The sequence below is a fragment of the Dermacentor silvarum genome, chromosome 3 (assembly GCF_013339745.2).
Source record: "Dermacentor silvarum isolate Dsil-2018 chromosome 3, BIME_Dsil_1.4, whole genome shotgun sequence".
Taxonomy (NCBI): domain Eukaryota; kingdom Metazoa; phylum Arthropoda; class Arachnida; order Ixodida; family Ixodidae; genus Dermacentor; species Dermacentor silvarum.
Window position 1 is genome coordinate 208,371,020 of NC_051156.1, and position 22,791 is coordinate 208,393,810.

A 22,791-nucleotide genomic window follows, 5' to 3' on the forward strand; every position below is an offset into this window, starting at 1 on the left:
TTGCTCCCACCTCCCCCTTTTAGCCACCGTATCCTTGACATGGGACGACCAAAGAAGATCCGGAAACCCGAACAAAAAGCCGCTCAACTTGAATCTCGTCATGCGGCCAAGCGAAAATCTGCGTGTCGGCGGCGAGCCGATTCGGAATACCGTTCCTAGCAGCACTTAGCATTTCCTAGCAAAACTTAGCCAAACCTAGTAAAACCTGGAAGAAGCTAGGTCGATCAGCAGCTCTGCTGTTTACTCTAGCCTTGCACCACTAGTGCAAGCTGCCCATGTTTTTTTGTTCAGGACACCCTTTCGGAGGCAGAAGGTCGAGAGACTGCGAGAAAGGTGTCGATGTATTGTAAAACTCTTGCCTTCTAGGTGATCGATGAGAGGGCGTATTTCGGCGTCCTCGCGCTGCCGTAAGATCAGGTCAGATGCAGTGAGGGTCACACGGAATCCGCCGTCTTCGTGCTTGTCATTATTGCAAGGTTCGACTGGAGCGCGCGACAACGTGTCTGCATCTTCGTGTTTGCGGCCCGATTTGTAGACGATAGTAATATCAAACTCCTGCAGACAGGAGACTCCGTGCACCGTGCCAGTCGCCCGGACGGGTCTCAGTAAATTGATCAACCAACACAAGGAATGGTGGTCTGTCACTACCTTGAAATGGCGACCGTAGAGATAAGGCCGTAATTTTATGATGGCCCACACAACTTCCAGACACTCTTGGAGGTGGAGTAGTTGATTTCGGCGCGTAAATGAGTGCAAATGGCGTAAGCGATCACTCGCTCAACGTCTTCTTGGTGCTCAACAAGTACTGCGGCAAGACCGTTGTTGCTTGCGTCGGTATGCACCTCGGCGTCAGCGTTCTCGTCATAGTGAACAAGGATGGGTGGTTCCCGCAGGCGCTGCCGTAACTCAGTGAAAGTTGGTCTTGCTCATCAGTCCAAACGAAGCATGTCACCTCGTGTGTGGTTCGGCGATCCGGCAGAAATTCGCGGTGAAGCGGCGATAGTACGCACACAGACCCAGAAAGCGGCGTACTGCTTTCTTGTCACGAGAAATCTGGAAAGCAGCAACAACAGATGTTTTGTCTTCGTAACCAAAGTGACACTTTCCTGGCTTTAGCGTGAGATTAGCGGAGCGGAGCGCCTCAAGTATTGCCTCTAAACGCTTCAGATGTTGTTCGAAGGTGGCCCCAAACACGACGACGTCATTCAGGTATACTAAACAACTGTGCCTCTTCAGACCGGTCAGAACAGTGTCCATCATTCTCTGGAATGTGGCCGGTTCCGGCCGAATGGGGAGCACATTAAATTCGTACAGTCCATCCGGTGTAACAAAGGCAGTTTTCTCGCGATCTTGTTTGTCAACTTCGATTTGCCAATACTGCGACTCTTCAGATGCATGGATTAAAAATACCTGGTTCGCCGCAGTCGATCTAAGGAATCATTCATCCGTGGAAGCGGATAAACGTCTTTCGTTGTGACGTTATTCAACTTTCTGTAGTCAACGCGGAACCGAAGCGTTCCGTCTTTCTTTTTTACGAGGACCACCGGCGACGACCAAGGGCTTTGAGACGGTTGTATGACATCATCGTCAATATTTTTCTGCTAGTGATAGCCCTTCGATCCAGGGTTGCGCAGGGATGATCACATACGGAGCTGACGGAGGCCCATCACACGGCCCAGCTCCTCCGTCTCTCCCACACCCGGCCTGGTCGTGCCACTTCTCTCTACCCTTAAACTCTCCCCTCTTAAAACCTCTTCCCACCTCACTGCCCATTCCTTCCCACATCTACTCCTTACTAACCGTTAATCCCCAGCCTAATAATATGCCCCCTGAACACCACCCCTCCAGTAGAGCAGCCCGAGCTTCCGCGCTCTGGCGTCAGTACAAACGGCAACCCGCCGTGGCTTATGTGGATGCCGCCCCGTACCGCCACTACCCAGCCCATGCCCTTGCAGTCCCTGACAACTCTTTCCGACCCACTCTTACTGCCTCAGTATACACTTCGACCTCTGTCGAGGCCGAAGAGGCAGCTATTGCCCTTGCCATCATTCAAACCTCCGCGGAATACATTTTCAGTGACTCCAAGCCTGCAGTCTACAACTACGCGGTTGGATGGGTGGCACCCCCGGCCACCGGTATCTTGCATTCCGACACTGTTCCCTCTCGCCCAATCCAAATCATCTGGGTGCCCGCTCACGCGGCCCATCCTGGCAACGAGGCGGACAATTCCATCGCTCGCGATTCGACTGACCGAGCAAGCACGCCCCCGCCGGGAATGGATAGGCGCGACGCGCTCCTCACGTACCACGATATCACCATGCACTACCGCCTCTCTCGTCTCACCTTGCCCCCACCGCACAAATTGCTTTCCCAGCACCACCACCATTTGTGGCGCCACCTTCAGGCTCACACCTTTCTTACTCCCGCACGTATTGCCCTCTTCCACCCCGGCGCGTACTCGCCGGCCTGCCGCTTATGTGACAGCTCCCGCGCCGATTACGATCACATCTTATTCTCCTGCCCGGCACACTTGCCCCCTGCCTCTTGTCACCTAACCAGTCCGCAGCAGTGGGAGGCTGCCTTGTCCAGCACCGAGCCGGATCTCCAACTCCGGCTGGTGACCTGGGCAGAGGACGTCGCGACTAGGCACGGCCTGGACGCAACAACCGGCAGCCTGAAGGCCGCCCACAATCCTGCAAAACTATCTCGAGGAGAATGACCTTCTCCCGCATTCAATGTACGGGTTCCGGCCACATCTTTCAACCCAGGATGTAATGCTTCAACTTAAAGAAGTTATTGACACCGCCCCAAAGCAAAGAGAAAACATCATTCTGGCCTTGGACATCAAGGGCGCCTTTGATAATGTGAGCCATGAAGCCATTCTCGACGGCCTCGCTGCCCTTCACTGCGGACAGCGCACCTACAATTATGTTCAGGCATTCCTGTCGGACCGCACCGCCACGGTCGGTCTCGGCTAGATCCGTTCAAACATCAAGGTTCCGAACAAGGGCACTCCCCAGGGCTCAGTGATCTCCCCGCTAGTGTTCAACGTATCCATGTTGGTCTTGCGCACCAACTCCATCGCATCGATGGCATCTATCACGCAATATACGCGGATGACACCACAATCTGGGTCATGCGGGGGTCCCTTGGAGAAAAAGAACATAACTTGCAGAAAGCAGCCACCTGCGTCGAACAATACGTACAGGCACGTGGCCTGACCTGTGCAACCGAGAAGTCTGAGCTCCTGTGAATCTGGCAACACAAGCCCCCGCCCCAGGCGGCGCAGAAGGACCCAGGCTACATACAGCCTCTTCGTTGTTGTCGCCGGCCAACAAATCCCAGAGAAAACGACCATCCGTATATTGGGAATGTGGATCCAATCAAACCATCATGTAAATCACACCCTCACTCTCCTCCGCCCTACCACGCTGCAGGTCGCCCGAATGATATCCCGGGTCGCCACTCGTCGCCACGGTATGCGCGAGGAGGACACCCTGAAACTCATACGCAGCCTCGTGGTTAGTAGGATGACATACAGTTTGCCCTATCAACGACTTACCAAAGGCGAACAGGATCAAGTGGAATCCATGCTCCGGAAGGCCTATTTGGCGGCACTCTGTCTTACGGAGACGTGGAACAACAACAAACAAGGAGGACAAGAAGCACGAGGAGAAGGCGCGGTAGGAGAACAAGGATTCGCGCCGGTGGTTCGCGCGCGCGCCGTGGACGCGCGTAGCCGTGCCGGTGGCGTCGACGTCTACTACCGAAACGTGCGGTGGCGAGGAGGGATGGTCCGTCACAGCTGGAGTTACGCCGACACGCGCGGCGAATACGCCGGCTTCACCGCCGTGTGCGACGACGCCTACCGTCACGGCCACGGCCAAGACGACGGCGAGATCACCGTAATCACCTTCTACCTCTCGCCGAAACCCAACCGAGACGCCGTTGCAGAGTTCCTCGAACTGGCCATGAACGACCATCGACGCCAGCAACGACGACAACCAGAACAACCAGAAACGCAAAGACAGCGACGACCCATAGTTATCGTCGGCGACTTCAATGTCGACGTTCGCAAAGACGACTGGATCGTCAGGCACGTGCGCGACTGTTACGGTCTCGACTGCGTGTATGACCACAACCCCGTCAACAGCAGGCAGCCGACCACCTATCCACGGGTCCTGCATAGACCTCGTCGTTGCGTCCTCCTCCTCATCCTTGTGCGTCCAGCCCCTACTCACGGACCCTCTCACCGTCCACTTTAGCGACCACAAGGCGGTCGTGCTCGTCGTGCGCTAAATCGACACTCGCCACTCACTCACCACTCACCATCTCAACGACCACGCTCCCCAGAGGCCCCGCAGAGAGGGACGGACGTAACCGGAGGCATCCCCCTCGTCGACACCATCTCAACGACCACGCTCCCCAGACGCCCCGCAGAGAGGGACGGACGTAACCGGAGGCATCCCCCTCGTCGACACCATCTCAACGACCACGCTCCCCAGACGCCCCGCAGAGAGGGACGGACGTAACCGGAGGCATCCCCCTCGTCGACACCATCTCAACGACCACGCTCCCCAGACGCCCCGCAGCGAGGGACGGACGTAACCGGAGGCATCCCCCTCGTCGACACCATCTCAACGACCACGCTCCCCAGAGGCCCCGCAGAGAGGGACGGACGTAACCGGAGGCATCCCCCTCGTCGACACCATCTCAACGACCACGCTCCCCAGACGCCCCGCAGAGAGGGACGGACGTAACCGGAGGCATCCCCCTCGTCGACACCATCTCAACGACCACGCTCCCCAGACGCCCCGCAGAGAGGGACGGACGTAACCGGAGGCATCCCCCTCGTCGACGCAACCTCTGAAGAGAAGAAAGAGAAGAAGAAAGAAGAAGAAGAAAGAAAAGAAGACAACAACAAAGAAGCAATAATAATATAATATAATATAATAATAAGAATCGCAGTGATGCCAATAAATAATAACTTTACGTTACGTAGTTACGATTCTCTCTTCTTTCTCAACCCAGACCACCACCACCACACCAACAACACCAACACCACGGAACCCCACTATGCTCTGCATTTACACGTGTCCCTCGCGCGGGGGCATGCGACGGAGCTTTTTTGTTCTGTTTTTTATATTTTGTGATATTCCTTTTAAGACCGGGAAAAGATCCGTATAACGCAACACAAATCGCTGAAAGTGACATTTTCAATTGTGTACTAACACGTAGTATTACATATTTGCTCCAAACTAGGAATAAAATAGTTAATTAACGATTGCAATTTGATTAGGAGCAGATATTGCAGGCTTCTTGCTGTTCCTGATACTGACACAATATTGGTTAAAATTAATCAACAAAGCTAAATTGAATTCGGTTCTTTTTTTCAAGATGAATATCAGATGAGCTATGATATGTGGCCAGCCACCTTCGAAAGCCATTGGCATTGTTTCCGTATGGCGACGCGTCGAAAATGGATGCTCTAACATTTGGAACTTGCATCAAAACCAGATAGAGCATGTCCAAAAATGTGCTTGATGTGGCTTATATGGCAGGTCGGAGGTCGGATCGCTGTCGGAATCACACCATATTTGCCTGGCTAAAGCCGAGCGGCATTGACGTTCTGGTTCGCATTACAATGCGCATTCCGGTACGCACCGTTGCTCAGCAGAAATGTGCTTGCGTCTATAAGCAGAAGCGATTGATGTGATTGAGCGAGACAATATTGTACTCAAATTTATTTCTTTGGTTCTATTGCAGGTACCAACTTTCCGCGTTTGTGCATTTGGACACGATTCTGAGGGTAGCGGCTTTCTTTGTGATCCCAAAGGATGGTATCGACGCTCAAGTGAGGACGCTGTGGTGCACCCGCTATTTGGATTGGTTGAGCCCCACCACGATGGCTTCCCTAGCGGACAAGTACTTGAAGACAACTTACTGGCCGTTTGGTCTCAAGAATCCCAAGGACCCCAAAGGGCAGTTTCCGGTAAGGAACTAGGCCTAGCTCGCTGGTGTCGTCGGTTGTTTGTATGCTGCTCCCGGTGGATGAAAAGAAATAGAATTTCTTTAGGCTGCGCCACCGCACTAACCGGCTCCAGGGAGCAAAGAACTTCAGTTGTGAAATTGTTGATTTGACAACTGTTTATCAAAATCACAATTGTCAGTTACGACCAAAAGCTCTTTTGCACGTCGGTGCGGCCTCTTTGTCGCGAAATGTTTTTTTTTTTTTTTGCGCTAGAAGACACGAACAAAGAAAATGGGGTACACGACACACGAAGCGCTACTTAGAACTGTCTTATTTCGATACAGAACATGCGCTAATATACAATTTGATCGCAATGGCAGTGTAATTAGGCTGAATGGGAGCCGCTGGTATGAATATCTGAGCACATCATGCGCTACTACCTCGTCGCTTGAAGAAAGGGGGAGAAGCGGAAGGGCCTAGAGAGTCTGACGGCATTCGTGACTTGGTCCAGTGAAGCGTGCAGAAAATTGATGCAGCGGGGGAGGGAAGCCGTTTCCTACGTAGGCGCATGGAGAGGTAACGTGAGCAACCATGGTACGCGCAGAAAGTCGTTTCACGCACAGAGAGCGGCACCAGGGGCATAGCCAGTGGGAGAGGGGAGTGGGCACATTGTGAACGCGACCCCCCCCCCCCCCCCCCCTCCGAAGTCTAATGTGTGCCTGGGGTACTTGGCATAAAACGACGTGCGACAACACTAGCCCACCCCGCCACCCTCTCCCGTTCAAGTGCGTGAGCGTGACCCCCTCTGCCTTCCCTTATCCCCGAATAAAATTAATTCAAATTGTGATGAGTCTGGGTACGAGTAAGCCCGTCTACGTAGAATATTTATTAGTCTGGCCACTACGACCCTAGCGGCAGAACGCAGTTTGAAGCACCTGAAAGCTCTGCTGACATATCCTGTGATGTTCATATTTTAACGCGACGGCGTGAAGGGCCCCGTGTCGCAGAAAATCCGTCATAGGCGTCGGTGTCGGCGTGAGCACGGGCGCACCGGCGTCGTTGGTGGAAATAATCATCTCGAGCCACCCCGACCGCGCAGTCCCTCCTCGTGGCGGAAGGCGTTAGTGAACATAATTGAATTCATCAAAGTAAAATCCATTAGAAAAAATCGTAAAGTACGACTTAACCACAACCTACAGACGTGATAGCGTCGGATTGTAGCTTGAAGCCTTGAATATACCAGAAACATTATTCTCTTACGCCGAAACTGAAACACAAACCCCTTTTCCTGCATTTCTACAATTGACACAGTGGCGTGCCGTGGTAATTCCTTGCAAAAACACTATCCAGATGGCACTCGCCTCCTCGGCTGCCGTCCGCGGAGTCTAAGTTGTACAAGAAAGCTGCAGTTGCCGGGAAGCCTGATAAGCAGCCAGGGATCTTTGAATGCTATTGCTTTCCACTCTTAAAGGCGAAGCTTAAGCGTCCTCCAATTTTTTATCCTGAGTTACCTGTATATGTTACTGCTAATGCCTCGTGATATTGCCTAGGTGCTGTGCTTCAGCATGATAGCGGAAGGTCAATTCAAACCGTCGCATTCACCTCCTGTACACTGCAACCACATGAACGGAAGTACTCGGTCACTGAACGTGAGGCCATCGCCTGTGTCTAGGACTGTGAACACTGTCACTTCTACCAGTGCGGATGGCCTTCCATCTTGCGAATAGACCACAGTGCTTTAGTGACGCTTCTTTCGACGAAAGGTATAGGTCATAGTCCATTAAGCATTGCGCGCTGGTCCGCAAGATTACTGTGGTACAACTACACCGTGGAATACAAGAAGGGAAGTGAAAACATCGTGGCTCACGCCCTCTCACGGCTACCCATACAGAGGTCAAACGGCGAAGCTTCGAAAAATTTCTCTCATGTCCCTGTCACGTGGTTAGTGCCGCGGGGGCACGGGCACGCCGAGACGGACCGACACCTACACGCCGCTTGCTCAAATGAAAAAAGGGGGTCCCCTCCTTTATTGGGCCCAAACATATATACACACACACAGGTTACAGGGGGCGCCACACTTTGGTGGAAGCCCAACAAAAGGGACTGAACTGTGGCGACCTCTACATCTCCCCCCTTGAAGCCTTGAATGTAAGATGGGAGGGACTCAGGAAGCCAAAAGCGTCACAAGTTCAAATGGCACGGCGGAACAACACGCGGGCCGTAACGTGTTTGTGTCGCACCATCACTGCGGTTCCTAACAGCAGACGACTGTTGACAGACTGTCCGATGGGGATCGTTGATTCCGCGACGTTGGCAGTCTGAGGTTCCTGATGGGGAACTTGCTGCGGTGGTGGTGGTTCCTCTCTGGAGGCAGTAGGCACAAAAGGCACTAGGTGATGCCGGTTGCGCTGTAGGGTGCCACCTCGCTCCGTTTCAACCACATAGCTTCTTCGTCTTTCCCCGGGCTGAGGACCGTGGCCTGCACTTGATCAGGTCGCACCCATACACGCTGACCTGTTTGGAGTGGCGGTAGGTCTCGAGCTCCATGATGCGTATTGTAGTTGTCGGCCTGCCTCCGCTTGCAAGCCACATCCTTGACGACATCTTTCCTTGGAAGCCAGTTGGGACGTAGCTGGGAGTCTTGCTTTGGGACTCTGGTTCTGAGTTGACGTCCCATCATCAGCTTGACTGGACTAAAGCCGTCGACTCCTGGAGTATCCCGATAGCTGAGCAGGGCCAGATGAGGGTCCTTTGATTTGCGAAACAGGTCCTTGATTGTATGCACAATCCTTTCCGCCTCTCCCTTCGATTGAGCGTTGTGTGGACTGCTGTTCGCATGGTTAAAGCCGTACGACGCTGCAAATTCCGCGAACTCTTGCGACGAGAACGGTGGGCCGTTGTCTGACCTGACTTCCTGCGGGATTCCATGGTGGGCAAAGATGGTTTTAGAGCGTCGATGACTGCCTGAGCTGTCGTGCTCCTCAGGGTCACCACCTCAGGGAACCTTGAGCAATAGTCCACCACCAGGATGAACGTCTGGTCGTTGAGGTGAACAAGTCCATTCCGAGGAATTACCAGGGACGTCCAGGTAGGGCCGCGGAGAGCAGGGACTCTGCAAAGTTAATGCGGGTGGAAGCACACTGTTCGCAGTTGGTGACGAAAGAGGCGATGTCTGCCGAGATACCGGGCCACCAAACTGATTCCCGAGCTAGGGCTTTGGTCCTGTTGATGCTCTGGTGACCTTCGTGCAACAGCGTCAAGACCGCCGGCCGAAGGGACGATGGAATGACTATCCGGGCGCCTTTCAGCAGAACACAGTCACAGACAGAGAGCTCGTCTGCCACAGAGGCGTACTTTGACAGGTGCAGTGGTATATTGGAATTTTGTGGCCAATCATGCTGGCAGTAGGAGACGAGGGACTTGCACTCGCCATCACACATTTGTGCCTGCCGCACGTCTTTAGGGCTGAGTGGCAAGACTTCCGACATGCAGCCGACTACCTGTGCTGCAAAAAGTTTGATAGTGTCTAGGGGAGTGGGTGCCTTGTGGGTGATGCGCGACAAAGTATCGGCCGTGGCTAGCAGCTTTCTTGGCACGTGCGCCATACGGAACTGGTAGCGCATGGTCTTCAGCTGTAGTCTCTGAATACGAGGCGGCAACATGCCGAGTTCCATTTTGCCCAGAAGTGAAACGAGTGGCAGGTCGTCAGTCTCGACGTCGAAGGTGATGCCATGGACGATCTCGTCGAACCTTTGGATAGCCCAGGTCGTTGCCAAAGCTTCTTTTTCGGTCTGGCTGTAACGCTGCTCGGTCTCGGTCATTGACCTCGAAGCGAACGCGACTGGGCGGCGCTCTCCGGAGGGTTGCGTCTGTAGCAAAACTGCGCCGAGTCCAAATGAGCTTGCGTCTGCACACACCGTTGTGGCGTACGACGGGTGGTACTTGGCCGTGCACCTGTCTGACGTCAAGAGTTCCTTGATTTTCTCGAATGCTGCCTTTTGCTCATGCTGCCACACCCAACTCGCAGACTTGTTCAGTAAGGCTCTGATGGGTGCTGTGACGTCCGAGATGTGTGGCAAGAATCTGGCAAGATGATTCGCCATTCCGAGCAGTCTTCTAACGCCGGCGACGTCCGTGCGAGGTTCCATGGCCTTGACTGCTTCGACCTTGCCTGAATATGGCCTGATGCCCTGTGCTGAGACGACGACTCCGAGGAAGTAGACCTCGGGTACCCCAAAACGACACTTGTCCTGGTTCAATGTGATGCCTGCTTTTGCAAGGCGAGATAGCGCCTGGCTCAGTCTGGCGTCATGTTCCTGGTGGGCGCGTCCAAAAACCAGAATATCATCTATCATATTATCGACTCCTCCTTGATCCTCCAGGATTCTTGCCATCTGTTTTTGGAAGTACTCTGGTGCGGAGGTGATGCCAAAGGGGAGCCGGCAAAATCAGTATCGACCATATGGGGTGATGAACGTCGTAAGCTCTTGGGAATCTGTAGAGAGCTTCACCTGGTGGAAGCTTGCGGTCGCGTCCAGCTTCGAAAAAACTGTTGCATCGCCGAGGAGGCCAAGTACTTGGTCGATAGTTGGTAGAATATGTCGTTCCCGGAGGACGACCTTGTTCAGTTGTGTCAAGTCAACGCAGAGCCGGTAGGAACCTTCACCTTTCCGGACGACGACGAGACCGGAGCACCATGGTGTTGGCTTGTCGACCTTGCGGATCACGCCTGCGCTCTCCAATTTGTCCAGCTCACGGCGGACGATTTCGAGCAGCGGGATGGGGATCCTGCGAGGGACGCTTAGCGAGAAAGGTACTGCGTCAGGTTTCAACCGGATATTGTACTCGTCCTTGAGAGTGCCCAATCCATTGAAGAGCTCGACATGCAGCGCTGCTTTTGGAGTCCAGAGTTGATCGAGAAATCGAACTACTTGGAGGTCTTGGAGCGCTGGCAGTCCCAGAAGAGGCACAGTGAGAGACTGGATCACGTAGAGGCGTTGACGACTTGTTTTCCCTTGCCACCGAAGTCGTGCCAGATACGAGCCTAGCACACGCAGTGGCTGTCCTCCCGGGCCAGTGAGCAGAGTATCGACTTGGTCGAGTTTGGCAGGCAACGTAGGAAAGTCGCTGGGAACGGCAGATACTTCGGCTCCGGAGTGAACCTTGAACTGCGGTGGGTAGTCGTCAACGGTGACGTCGACGAACTTTGCCGCGGCGGGCGTCCCGACGGCGCGCAGGTGAATGGAGCTGAGCTTGTTCTGCTTGTACTTCCGCGAGCGACATACTTCGGCAAAGTGGCCTTTTTGCAGAAGTTGCAGGCGGAGCGTCGGGCCGCGCAGTCCGAACGTCGATGAGGCGCGGGGCCGCAGAATTCACATGTCGACAGCTCGTGTGAGCGCTCTGCTTGCGGCTGCGGCGAACGGGGCTTAGCTCCGAAGCGACGACGAGAGGGGAACTTGTTAGCTTTTGTGGCGTCGAGGTTGAGCTCGCGGGAGTGCTCGTTGCGGTTCTGGGGCAACGCCTTTTCCCTGTTCCATGTTTGCGGGATCGAGGCCACATGGACGGTTCGCATTTCTTTCCGCCTCGCGGTCCTGGCGTGCAGCACACTTACGCTTGGCGTCCACGGCCCGCTCATCGTCGGTGGTCTCCTCCCGCCGCCGCCGCCGCCGCGCCCATTCCCGTTTATTGCGATAGCAATTAGACACTCCAAGCGGATTTCTGCCGTCGGCTTCGCCGTCTCCGTGAGGTTCCGTATAAAGTCCAAGGGCGATAAAATTGTCGCCGCGCGCTGTATGCTGTATGTGCGCGTGAAAGCAGGCGAGGGACGCGCGCTTTCACGGGGAGCGCGAACGCACGGCGGAGAGCGAACGCGACGACCTCCGTCGAAGCGATGCCCTACCCCCGGCAGCAGGCGTTCTCTTTCGCCCGCCCTGCTCCGTCGAGGCGCGCTAGTGAAGTGGCGTCGCAGCCAATGGAAGCCAACACTTTCCACTTCGGTTGCCTTATCACGCGCACACTACGTCACGCACTACATCATACATTTACCGAGAGACATCATTTTAGACACAGGTGCGGCCGTTAAACCGAGCTCCGACACGAGTGGTGATATGCGTTTGCTTTTGTTGGCCGCATCTTTCACTCTCTCTTTTTAGGGAGAGAGTTGTTGTCGCTGTCGCCATAAAATCCCGGAACCTAGCCATAGACAGCGTCGCTGTAAGAATACGACTCCAGTACTGGAAGTATTTGGCTTAAGTGTAAGATGTCTTAAGATGTCTCGAAATCACGTGGAAATCATTATTTGTGTTTGTGCATTCGTGGGCAGCAGAAGGTCAACAAAAGGTCCCTGGGCTGATGCATGCGGATGACATAGTGCAACAAGCGGACAACGCATGGTATTTGCGATGGAAGCTTTAACCCGTCAGCAGCCAAGATAAGCAAGAGAAGTTTAGTGTTTGGTGGCAAAAAGAACCAGATTCGTTACTAGCATAGCTACAAAGTAGATATGCGAGGTAGAAATTGAGTTTTCTAAGGAAGAGAGAAAAAAATGGAGACAATGACAAAATGCAAGACTGATAAATATCGAACAGGCTAGGTAACTATTCTCACCGCACCGTTTCGAAAAGAATGCCAATAAATCACCATCGTCGTCATAACGGCGGTGCTGCTATCGATGTGCCCTGCTTACTCGTCATGTCCTTCATGTTTCTCGTGATTTATCGAGTCGAGTTGGAGTGTTCAGGGGAGGAACGTTATGGAATACGGTGTTAAAAAAATTACTTACTGTATTTGGGCTGTAATGGCATCTTGCTATTACTGTCATATTGTTATATTCATTTTATTGTTTTCGATACTAATGGATGTAGGGTGTTGCTGTTTCACCGGCCGAATCCCGCATGTTTATTCTGAACGTTATCCTTCAAACTCACATTTGTGGTTATCATAGAAACAAAGGCAAATAAAACCAGCGTTCGTGAATTTTATTTCTGCAACACGCAACTTGCGACCACCTTCGCCGCTTGCGTTACGTTTGTGTAAAGAGGCACAAGTGTCGTAAGGCACAAGTGTCTTAACGCACAACCTGAATGATGCCACATGCCGAGAAAATAGCCTAACGGCTTAAAGCTGCTCATCGAGGTAACAAGCGCTTACGACACACCTGACGCTTTCGTGTCTTTCCTATGCAGGCCTTTACGCTTGGTATGAAGTACATGTCTTCGTTAACGGATGCCTTCATGCACTCGTACGCCCTGTCGGCCGCTTCCAGCGAAAAGTCTCGAGCGGGCTTGTACGTCAAGGTGAGTATACGATAAAGATCCGTTAGCGTATGTGCCTGTAGAAGAGCTGCAGGGCAAGACATGCTGCCGCGGTACTGCTGTCACTTCCCGTGCAAGCAAGCAAAAAAGAAAAAAAGTTTTTAGTCTGTCTGCTCCTTTCGCGCTGGTCAAAACATCAACGTTCCTCTGCTAATAAAAGATAAGCCCTCATAACATTATAAGCAAGCGGTGACTTCTAACTGCGGAGCGTGCGGACAGTATTCTCCTACGGCTTCTGATGTACCACAGAGCTCCGTTCTGGGGCCACTGCTGTTTCTAGTCTGTACACGAGCTCCCTTCTAAAATTCAATCTCCTATCAAACTTTTTGCTGACGACTGTGCTGTTTATCGAATTATCAATAACTCTTCTTACACTGCATACTGCAAATGCAATAACAATGCAAATAACATTTCTTTTTCTTGTTGCTCCGATTGTCTAGCGAAGCTCAACGTAACTAAGTGCAAAAGGATGCCTATCTCGCGTCATTCCTTCTGCGATGTACTGCAAAGAACCTCTCTCGGCAATCGTGTACGATAGCCGAGAGAGGTCCAACAAACGTGGACGAGGACGTAACTGCTAGTTGCGGAGTGTGGCAACATTGTGTTCTACAATAAGGGAACACCGTTTTTGCGTTTTCTGACCCGGTTTTAGCGGTCCATTGCAAACTCAGTTATGTCCCCGTTTTAACGTCCGTCGTCGCGTCGCGACAAAATATATAATTCGGACGCGTAATATTCGCAGCTAATGCGCCCGCAGCAGCAATATTTTCATGATGTATATTTTACTTTATTTTTTAGATGCTACAGATGGAGTACATGGCTTTCTACCCGAACAAGTCAGATGCTATGGACACAGAGCAAATTAAGCAGTGGAATCCGGTGAGTTAGTCTACTGAATTAAATTGGCTTGATTTCTCATTTTCAGTTGATGTGTATCTGAACTGCAGTAAGTCAGCTGCAGTAGGTCAGCTGTTCTGGAGAAACCATAATAGGAAGGAGCTTTAATAGGACCTCAGCAACTCATATATCTACGTACACGAGGACAGAGAAATCGTTTTTTCTTGGCATTCAATGCACCAATTTTGATAAGGTTTGTTACATTTAAAATCAAAAGATAAAATCAAATGTACTGACTGGAAGGATGGACGGACGGACGGACGGACGGACGTATTAAGCAGGACAGTCCCGACGTTTGAGTAAATGTCCAGAGCCTCGACTTGACACAGTCGGCACGCCCATAAGTCCTTACTGTTGCTTTTTTTCCCTACTGGCTAACAATAGACAAGATTTCCTTTTTAATAACATAGATGGATGGATGGATGGCCAAGAAATGCTTCGCATTTAAAACAAATTACTGGATACAGGTAGTGCGAATTAAAGCGGCAGGTGATACGTGTGAGCGCCGACGGGAGCCCCGAGACCAGCATGCCGTCGTTGTCATGCTGTAGTCATCATTGTCGTCGTCATTCCATTGTCTTCATGACATTGAGATCATTCTTTCATTGTGATATCATGGTCTTCCTTGCGCCGCTTTTACTCTATTGCTGGCACTCCATTGTTGTATCGTCGTCACCTGTCTCCTGCCTTCGAACCGTCGTCGTCATACCCTCATCATTCCATCGTCGTGATCCCATTGGCAACATCGGGTCGTCAGCACAAAGTCGCCGTCGTGCCGTCGTGTGTTCCATCTTTGTCAATTTGTCGTACAGATTGCACTGTCGTCTCCCAAGTGTCGTCATGCCGTCGTCAACAAGCCGTCGTCGTCATACACTCGTTGTAAATGCCATCGTCGACACGCCATCCTCGTACCATGACCTGCATGGCACTGCCGTCACACAATCGGCATCGATCTAACATAGTCGTCAGTCCATCGTCGTCATCCCATAATCGTCACGCTTCTTCGTCATGAGGAGACTCCCTCGTTCTAAAGCGTGCTATGCGTTCACACGCGACGTATTTGCTTTCGCCCGGGCTCTTTCTCACGAAGCAACAGGTCGAACCCGGGCAATGTGTCGGCACGTTGGTAGGGAAAATTTGGAGGCCACTTAAGCTTCGCCTTTAATACCCCTGTCACACTGGCAAATTTTGTGTCACTTTGAGCAAGTGCACTTTGGCGGCGTGCTGCTACACGAGGAAGAGAAGGGCCCTTTAAAAATGATGGTGATGGCGATGAGTGAGTCAGTAGCACAGCATATATTTGTTATTTTGGGCAATACTTGCTAAGTAATAACGTATTATATATATGAACAGAATTTAGAATAAAATTTAGGTGCAAATGAAGTGAATCATTGCAATCGCATTAGCGCCATCGATCATCACGAGTCAAGACAAGACGGCGTCGTATCCGAGGCGAGCGCATTCAAAATGGTGGATTTCGTTGCAGATAACCATAGAGTTTCTCACTATAACACCTAGAGGGTAAACTGGCGCCACCGTCTATGCGAGTTTCTTAAAGGTCGCCGTGCCCTCATGGGAATGATGGGATATGTGTCTGCGAGGCTTGTGTTGGCTGGTGTTGAACGGGGCTTCGTCTAAAACGTGGATATGGCTACACAAATAATGCGTTCTTAAAGTAAAATCTACATAAAACGTTTTCATTCACCCATATTACATCTCTCAGTAAAGTTTACTCACGTAAAATGCAGAATCAAACGAAGAAAAGCAAGAACAGACGATAAGTTATTCCAAAGCGAGCGATAATCTTGTCGTCTGCCCTCCAACTTTAGCGGCCAGCTGATACATTTTACGTTTCATAAAATTTTGCACGCAATAGTAAGTCCTCAAAATTAAACAAAACATGTTTTTGTGTAATAATTAAGCGAAAGCAGTTTCTTACGTGTTGTTTTAGCAGGAAATTAATCATTGTGACAGACGGAACAGTGCTAGCCAGGTGCGTCTTCAAGGCGTTCTGGCTCTCCAAGAACGATGCCAATCCGAAGGGACAATATACCGGCATTCCCATGGATACCACAGCGCAGCAGCGCCATTTTCCCTCTAGGTAATATAGTGAGAAACTCTATGCAGATAACACGGACGATGACGGGCGTTTGGAGCGTCTTTTGGCAGCACTTATTTGATCCCGAAGGAGGCGCTCGCGGCTAACCTTGCTCGAGGCGGACGCGGTCATTGCACGGCATGTGCTCTGGCACGCCCCTGACGGCCGTGGGCGTCAACAGCCTGAGAGCGATAATAGTAAACGAGTAATTTTCGTTGTAAAGTACGTTTTAATACGTATTACTATTCCCAATAATGAAAACAATTGTTAAAAAAGACTACCGACTCGGCTTTTGATATTAGTTTATTTCTGAGCCCCTGCTGCCGAGGCTACGCACTTCGGCGGAGCGAAGCGAGTTTGGCGAACGCACTCGCCATCGAGTGCACTTTGCAGCAAGTGTCACTACGCGTGCCCGTGTGACAGCGTGTGAATGACACTCGGGGCGAAGTGCACTCGCTCAAAGTGCACTTAGGTTGTCCCGTGTGACAGGGGCGCAAGAGTGGAACGCGATAGCATTCAAAGATCCCTGACTGCTTGTCACGCTTCCCGGCAACTGCAGCTTTTTTTTTTTTGTCCGCATTCACCTCCGCGCGCCGCTGCCGCGGATGCGCGGAGGGGAGAGCCATCTGGATGGTGTTGTTGCAAGGAACCGAGCGGGGCGCGCCGCTCTGTGAATGGTATAAACGCCGGAAGAGATGTTTGTGTTCCACGTAACAGAATTATTTTCTGGTAAATTCAGATTGCAATCCGACGCTATCGTATGTGTAGGTTGTGGTTAAGTCGTACTTTACGATTTTTCATACGCATTTTACTTTGAGCATTTAATTAGTTCACTAACGCCTCTGCGCCACGCGGAGGCGTTTTTTTTTTTTTGCTACCCGGGGCCCTTAACGCGCGTTAAAATAAAACAGAAGGATGGTCGGAGCCTAGTCACTCGAGCGTTGCGATGGTTAAATAGTGATGTCGACTCGGTGCGTACGTTGGCTCCGAGAGACGATTAGGAGGGAACAGGGATTGGAAAAGGCAGCAATAAATAGGCAATAGCGTCCTGGTGTTTGTTTCCAGTCGTCTTTGTGGTACTACTGTAAGCGAAGCCCTATACTCCATGAGTTCCTCAGCGATGAAAGTCAGCACAATGCTTGATGGTCAAAGACTGAAGTGGCGGCCATGGAGATTGGGCGCACCCGAGGGCCCCATGAACAGTCAGTGGGCCACAGATCCCGTGGAAGAGATTAGTGTTGATATCGGCGTTTGCCACCTACACCTCATGGCGACAAATAGTTGCTGGTGATTATCGACAAATTAAACAAGCTTCCAGAGCTCTTCAGTCTGCGAGTGGTGGAGTAGTACGAACATCTTAGAGTGAATAGTTGCAGTTTTCTGTCGCCATGGCACACCTGTGGCCGTCACAAGTGACAATGAGAAGCCCTTCGTAAGCACTTCATAGCGCAATCTCCTATCTATCTCCATTGGCAGTACGTACGTTATTTTGGGCCCTTGGCCAGACGCTCGTACGAGTTTCAAGGCCATCCAGGTGATACTGAACTTTTTTAAAAGTACGGGCCTGGACTGTAGGCTTTGAGCATGCAAAATTGCTTGCCATATGTTTTACATCCTCCTTCTCTCGTCATCGTCACCCATCATGCGCCTCTTTCTTCCCTCTTTCTTTCCCTCTTCCCCTTCCCCCAACGCCGAGTAGCTGGCCAGAGGAATATACCTCAGGCCGACCTCTCTGCATTTCCCATCATTAAACTTCTCTCTCTAGTACGTATTGAGCAACAGAAAGACGAATCGGTCATTTTTCGTGATGGCCTACAATTTTCCGATTGACAATTTCGCTCTGAATATAATATTTGAGAAATCTATTAATTAATAATGACTAAGTGTATAATTAGGCGATAATACAAAATAGCGTGACTTGCCCCAAGCGACGGCAAGCATTGCCTTGGTTCGAACCAGCTACGTGGTACTCGCATATTTTTTTTTAATTTTGCCACAAGTTACGTGGGACACCCTGTATATAGCTGTTTTGTCAAACTTTAAAACTAATCGTGGATTTTAACCTTCACTCTGTACACTCGCAGCAATGGATCACCAAAGAGTTGATCAGGCACCACCTCATCTCACAAAATTATACGTCGAGTTCAAGTGAGAAACGTTGCAGATAGAGGCATTTTAATAGCTTAAACAACGCCTGCAGTCGCCGCCGGCACCGCCGATACCGAAATCGACACCGACCCAAATAGCGTAGGCCTCAGCGCCGTGCTACCCTAAAGGAAAGCGGACTTGAAAGCGTCGTAGCTTACGCTAGCCGGTGGCTATCGAAATCAGAAGGCAATTATTCTACAACGAAAAAAAAAATACTTTGCCATAATATTTGGACTACTGCAATATTTCGGCCTTACCTATACGGTAGGCCCTTCGAAGTCGTAAGCGACCTCCATGTATTGTGTTGGTGAGCAAACTTAAAAGACCGTTGGGGCCGCCTCGCACAGTGGAGCCTCAGACTGTGCGAATATGACATTCCCGTGATTTACAAGTATTGAAGGAGGCACACCAGCTTCTTAGAGCAACCGAGCTCAAACAGTTGTTCCACATGCAACAGGAAGTGTTGAAAATTTGACAACCACGTGACTACCTGACCTCACGGATTGCCTGTCTCGCATCAGTCATCATGACACCAGGTCAGAAGGTGAAACACTCGACGCAGCTGCCTTCCTATGATATATTTTGTAAAAGTGCATTTTCAAAGTACACGTTCCGCGTCGACAGCTTCTTTTGTACGGTTACAATGCAAGCAGTAATGAGGTATTCTGGGACAGAACGGCAATACTTTGGTAAATGATCTACTAAACAGGGTTATTTTGTGTACTTCTGGTCGTTAGAAAGTGTTCAATATAACTCTTCGCGCGGTTAAGTGTTCACGATCTTGCAATGTTATGATTGTCAACCTCAGGAGGTCACTGGGAGTCTGGTAACCGCGTTCTTAACTTTTCCCGCTCGTGCGCAGTGTGTTATTTCGTAGGTCCCCCACCCGATTGCGTTCTCTCGAAAGTGGGCGTCGCCAAAAAACCTTCCGGAACGCAGTCACAGAGTCTCGAGTTATCATCCGCCTCGTCCCATATAGTTTAGATTCCGTTGTCGGACCACTTGGTGTTGCCTGTGTACGAAAATAACGCCGACGCTGTCGATGTTTGCGGCGTTTCGGGTGATTTCCAGCGTAGCATGCGTGCCGTTGCACGTCTTGTTGCCTCGTATAGAGGAACGGCATTCCTGCTCATGTAATTGTTCCTTGCGGTTCAGCTGTTTTTCGTGCGAACCGGGTGACGTGTGAATACAGCAATTGGTGGTGTTCTATTGACACTCCGATATGTCACATGATTCTGATTGCATAATCAGGACTAGACAACTTCTAAGTGTATGTGCGGCTAGGTCTAGACCGCAATATATCAGCAACAGTCAGCGTAGGAATAATTTTTACTGCTTTAAGCACCCACAGATCTTTCAAAAAGGTACGATTGTTGCAATTATTTGCTAAAGGAGATTATTGCTCTATAAAACAAATTTGCGATGGTAAGCTAAATAAAAAAAGTTGTTCGAAGCCAAAACAGACACTATATGAACTGCCACGATGATTCCGGAGTTGAGTGGAGATACTTAGCTCCACGTTTGCCTTAGTGTAAGCATCTATTCATAAGAGGCCAAATGTTACTTCTGAGGTGGTCTATCATACCGCCTGTGTGTTACTATGTGAACTTTACATGCAATTCGACGACCACATATTATTTGCTCTTCTCTTACGCAACTGATATGTATTTCACATAAACACCGTCATTTGTGTGAGAAAAATGTGGCAAGTATTGAATTATTTTGCTACATTCATAATATTTGATGGGGAATTTTGTATCTGTGGCTGGCTGCGTGTTATCACTAATCTCACGTTTGTTTGCTTTCCTGCAGCAAAAATTTGGCGAGGACTTCTCTTTGCAACCATTCCTGGAAAATCGAAAGGCACTTATGTCGATTTACTGGAATAAACCAACTACCGATCTTAAATTCGCCTACATCATACGGTAAGGTTCCATTCTTTCGGTGTCAACCAAAAGAGAAGAGTTCGATCACATTTGCGTTAAGCGCGCACTGTTCGCTGAGCTGCGCATTAAATTTTGGACAACGAGGGAAACACGCGTGAGAATTCATTTCTGCCTCTACCATATCTAATTACTGCTTACGTAACCTAAATGTACCGGTCGAGCTTTGGGCGTACACTTGGAAATAGATGACTTTCACTAGAAGTTTTAGAGCGGGCGTTTTTATATTGTACAAAGTGTATCTCTAACATTGTGATCTTCTTGGATATCTTGTGGTGTATAGCACAATTCCACTCACCGAACTTTATTACTCGAAGAGGTGGATATAATTTGCACAGGAAACCAAAATAAATAATTGACTAAATAATGAAAGTGCACTAATGGGCTTTCAAAAAGTTATTTTTTAGGCACATATTACAATTTACAAAGTGAAGCTCATGTTGCACAGTTGCATTAAAACAAACTTTGAAACTAGCACCCCTTCTTGCGATAAGCGCCGTCAAAGTTCAGGCAAAGATGCGCTGTTAATTGTCTCACTAATATTTTAATGAGACATTTTCTTATGCGTGGAAGCTAAAGAAATACCTGGAACACAGATGTATTTCTTGCACATTTTAGCAACGATTACCTCAAAACTGGCGTAATCCTCAGAATTCATTCCAAGTGGATATGCCTTGTCAGGGCATGCACCTGCGGCTACAATTCGTCTGTTACAATATGTGCCGTAAAATAATTAATTCAAGAATCTGATTAGAAAAATCTTGGTAATTAGTCTATCATGCGGTTCAGTTTCTCGAGCAAGTAAAGTCGCCCTCTTGCACTAGTCCAGCTCAAGTAGTAGAAGGTGGGCAGCATGCCGGACGCCATTTTTAAAGGGACACTATAGCAATACACTAAATCTGTTTAGACGGATAAAGCGGTCTTTGAAAACTCTGTTGTCGTTAATTTTGAAATATATGTTGAATATTAGAAAAGAAAATGAAGATCAAACTTTTAGTTCGTGAATTTCGCGCGGAATCCCCAACGCCGGTAAGTGACTGGGCGTTAACGTCACGTTCGGCACTGACGTATAGGGTCCACATGTATTCCATAGAAGTATGCAGCGAGTATGATACAGCGCGCTCGGGGAGGGTTGCGAAGGCGACAGAGATCCTACGTTGGCGGCGGCCTAGCTGGTTCGACACACTAAGGCAGCAGCGCTGGGAAGACGAGCACACAAGAAACGTATAACAGTTTTGCCATTTATCTAGCCCTCGTCTACCATGCGCTGCTGCCTTAACACGGCGAGGAAGAGATAAAAGGGCTCGCTCTACTTCGAGCTCAGGAGTGCTTCTGGGGCCCTTTAAAGGGACACCAATATGGTCGAACAGTGAAGCTGTGAACGACACTACTTGCCGGGGATGGGACGCGTCGGCGTCCACAGGCGACGGCGTTTCTAGCGCGTTCCTCGCGCTTTTCTACGACGTTCTCAGATAAGACTCCTTGACCAAAGCTCTGTATATACAACCAACGCTAACGCGCACTCCTCTCACACCCCACTCCTCTGCTGACCTACTTTTTTCGCACACCGCCATTGGTTGGCGCGCCTCACGCTCTCCCCCTCCAACGCGAGTATTGGACAGCGTGACTTATGTCAACCCCCTCCCAGTTCACCTTTTCATCTGCACCCTCTCACAGCATTCTCACAGGGTTGAGCTCTTCTTTTCCCCTCCTGTCCCGGTAAGCCACGTGGTATTTATGGAACCGACAACGACGGCACAGGCTCCGCAGAAACAGCTTCTCTTTACAGTTAGTCCAAAAAAGGGCACTTTCGTCCCTCAAAGGACTAACTGCAGGAGTGTGCGTGGCGTGTGCAAATTACGGAGAGTAAGTGTTTAGTCCCTGGGCCGAAAGAGAGCAACGGGAGGACGAACGGCAACAGTTACACCCCATGCTCTCCGCTGTTTTCGTCCGTGTCGTGAAGTCTTGCGGCGAAAAACGGTATTGTCTATAAATTGTGAATAGTTCGTGCACTGTATATTGAACTACATGCAAAGCAACACTGCCTATTCGTGAGAACATTGCGTGAAATTTAAACGTTGGAATGTGAAGAGCCATGTACTTCGTGTGCGTGCACACCGTAAGTAAAAAAAATACGCATCAAACGCGCAAGTCATCGATGGCCTGCCAGATTTTCTTGGCCAATAGTACCTAAGTTCCTTTCATTCCAAAGAGATTACAAACTTAACTGAAGCGATGTGTAGCTCAAAAAGGGCACGCTAAGCGATAGAGAAGTTGGCCTTCTCTGTCGTCCTGCGCGCCCTGTTTGCGCTAGCTACACGAACACCACGTAATAATGTCTCAGTTTAAATCATCGTAAGAATAGTCGGGCAGCTTTCTTTATTTAGCCGCTTATAGTTGTAAGTATGCGCTACGTTAGAC

At 50.2% G+C, this 22,791-nt stretch overlaps 1 protein-coding gene across 5 annotated transcripts in view; it reads left to right on the forward strand.

The window, feature by feature from the left end:
- The window catches only part of LOC119446561 (uncharacterized), a 174,450-nt gene that overhangs the window by 121,785 nt on the left and 29,874 nt on the right, over positions 1 to 22,791 (forward strand). For all 5 annotated transcript variants that reach the window (XM_049664218.1, XM_049664214.1, XM_049664217.1 and 2 more), the window contains 4 exons: positions 5,767 to 5,992; positions 13,156 to 13,266; positions 14,083 to 14,163; positions 20,240 to 20,352. In XM_049664218.1, the coding sequence (XP_049520175.1) occupies positions 5,767 to 5,992; positions 13,156 to 13,266; positions 14,083 to 14,163; positions 20,240 to 20,352 (531 nt within the window). The remainder of the gene's footprint in view (positions 1 to 5,766; positions 5,993 to 13,155; positions 13,267 to 14,082; positions 14,164 to 20,239; positions 20,353 to 22,791) is intronic.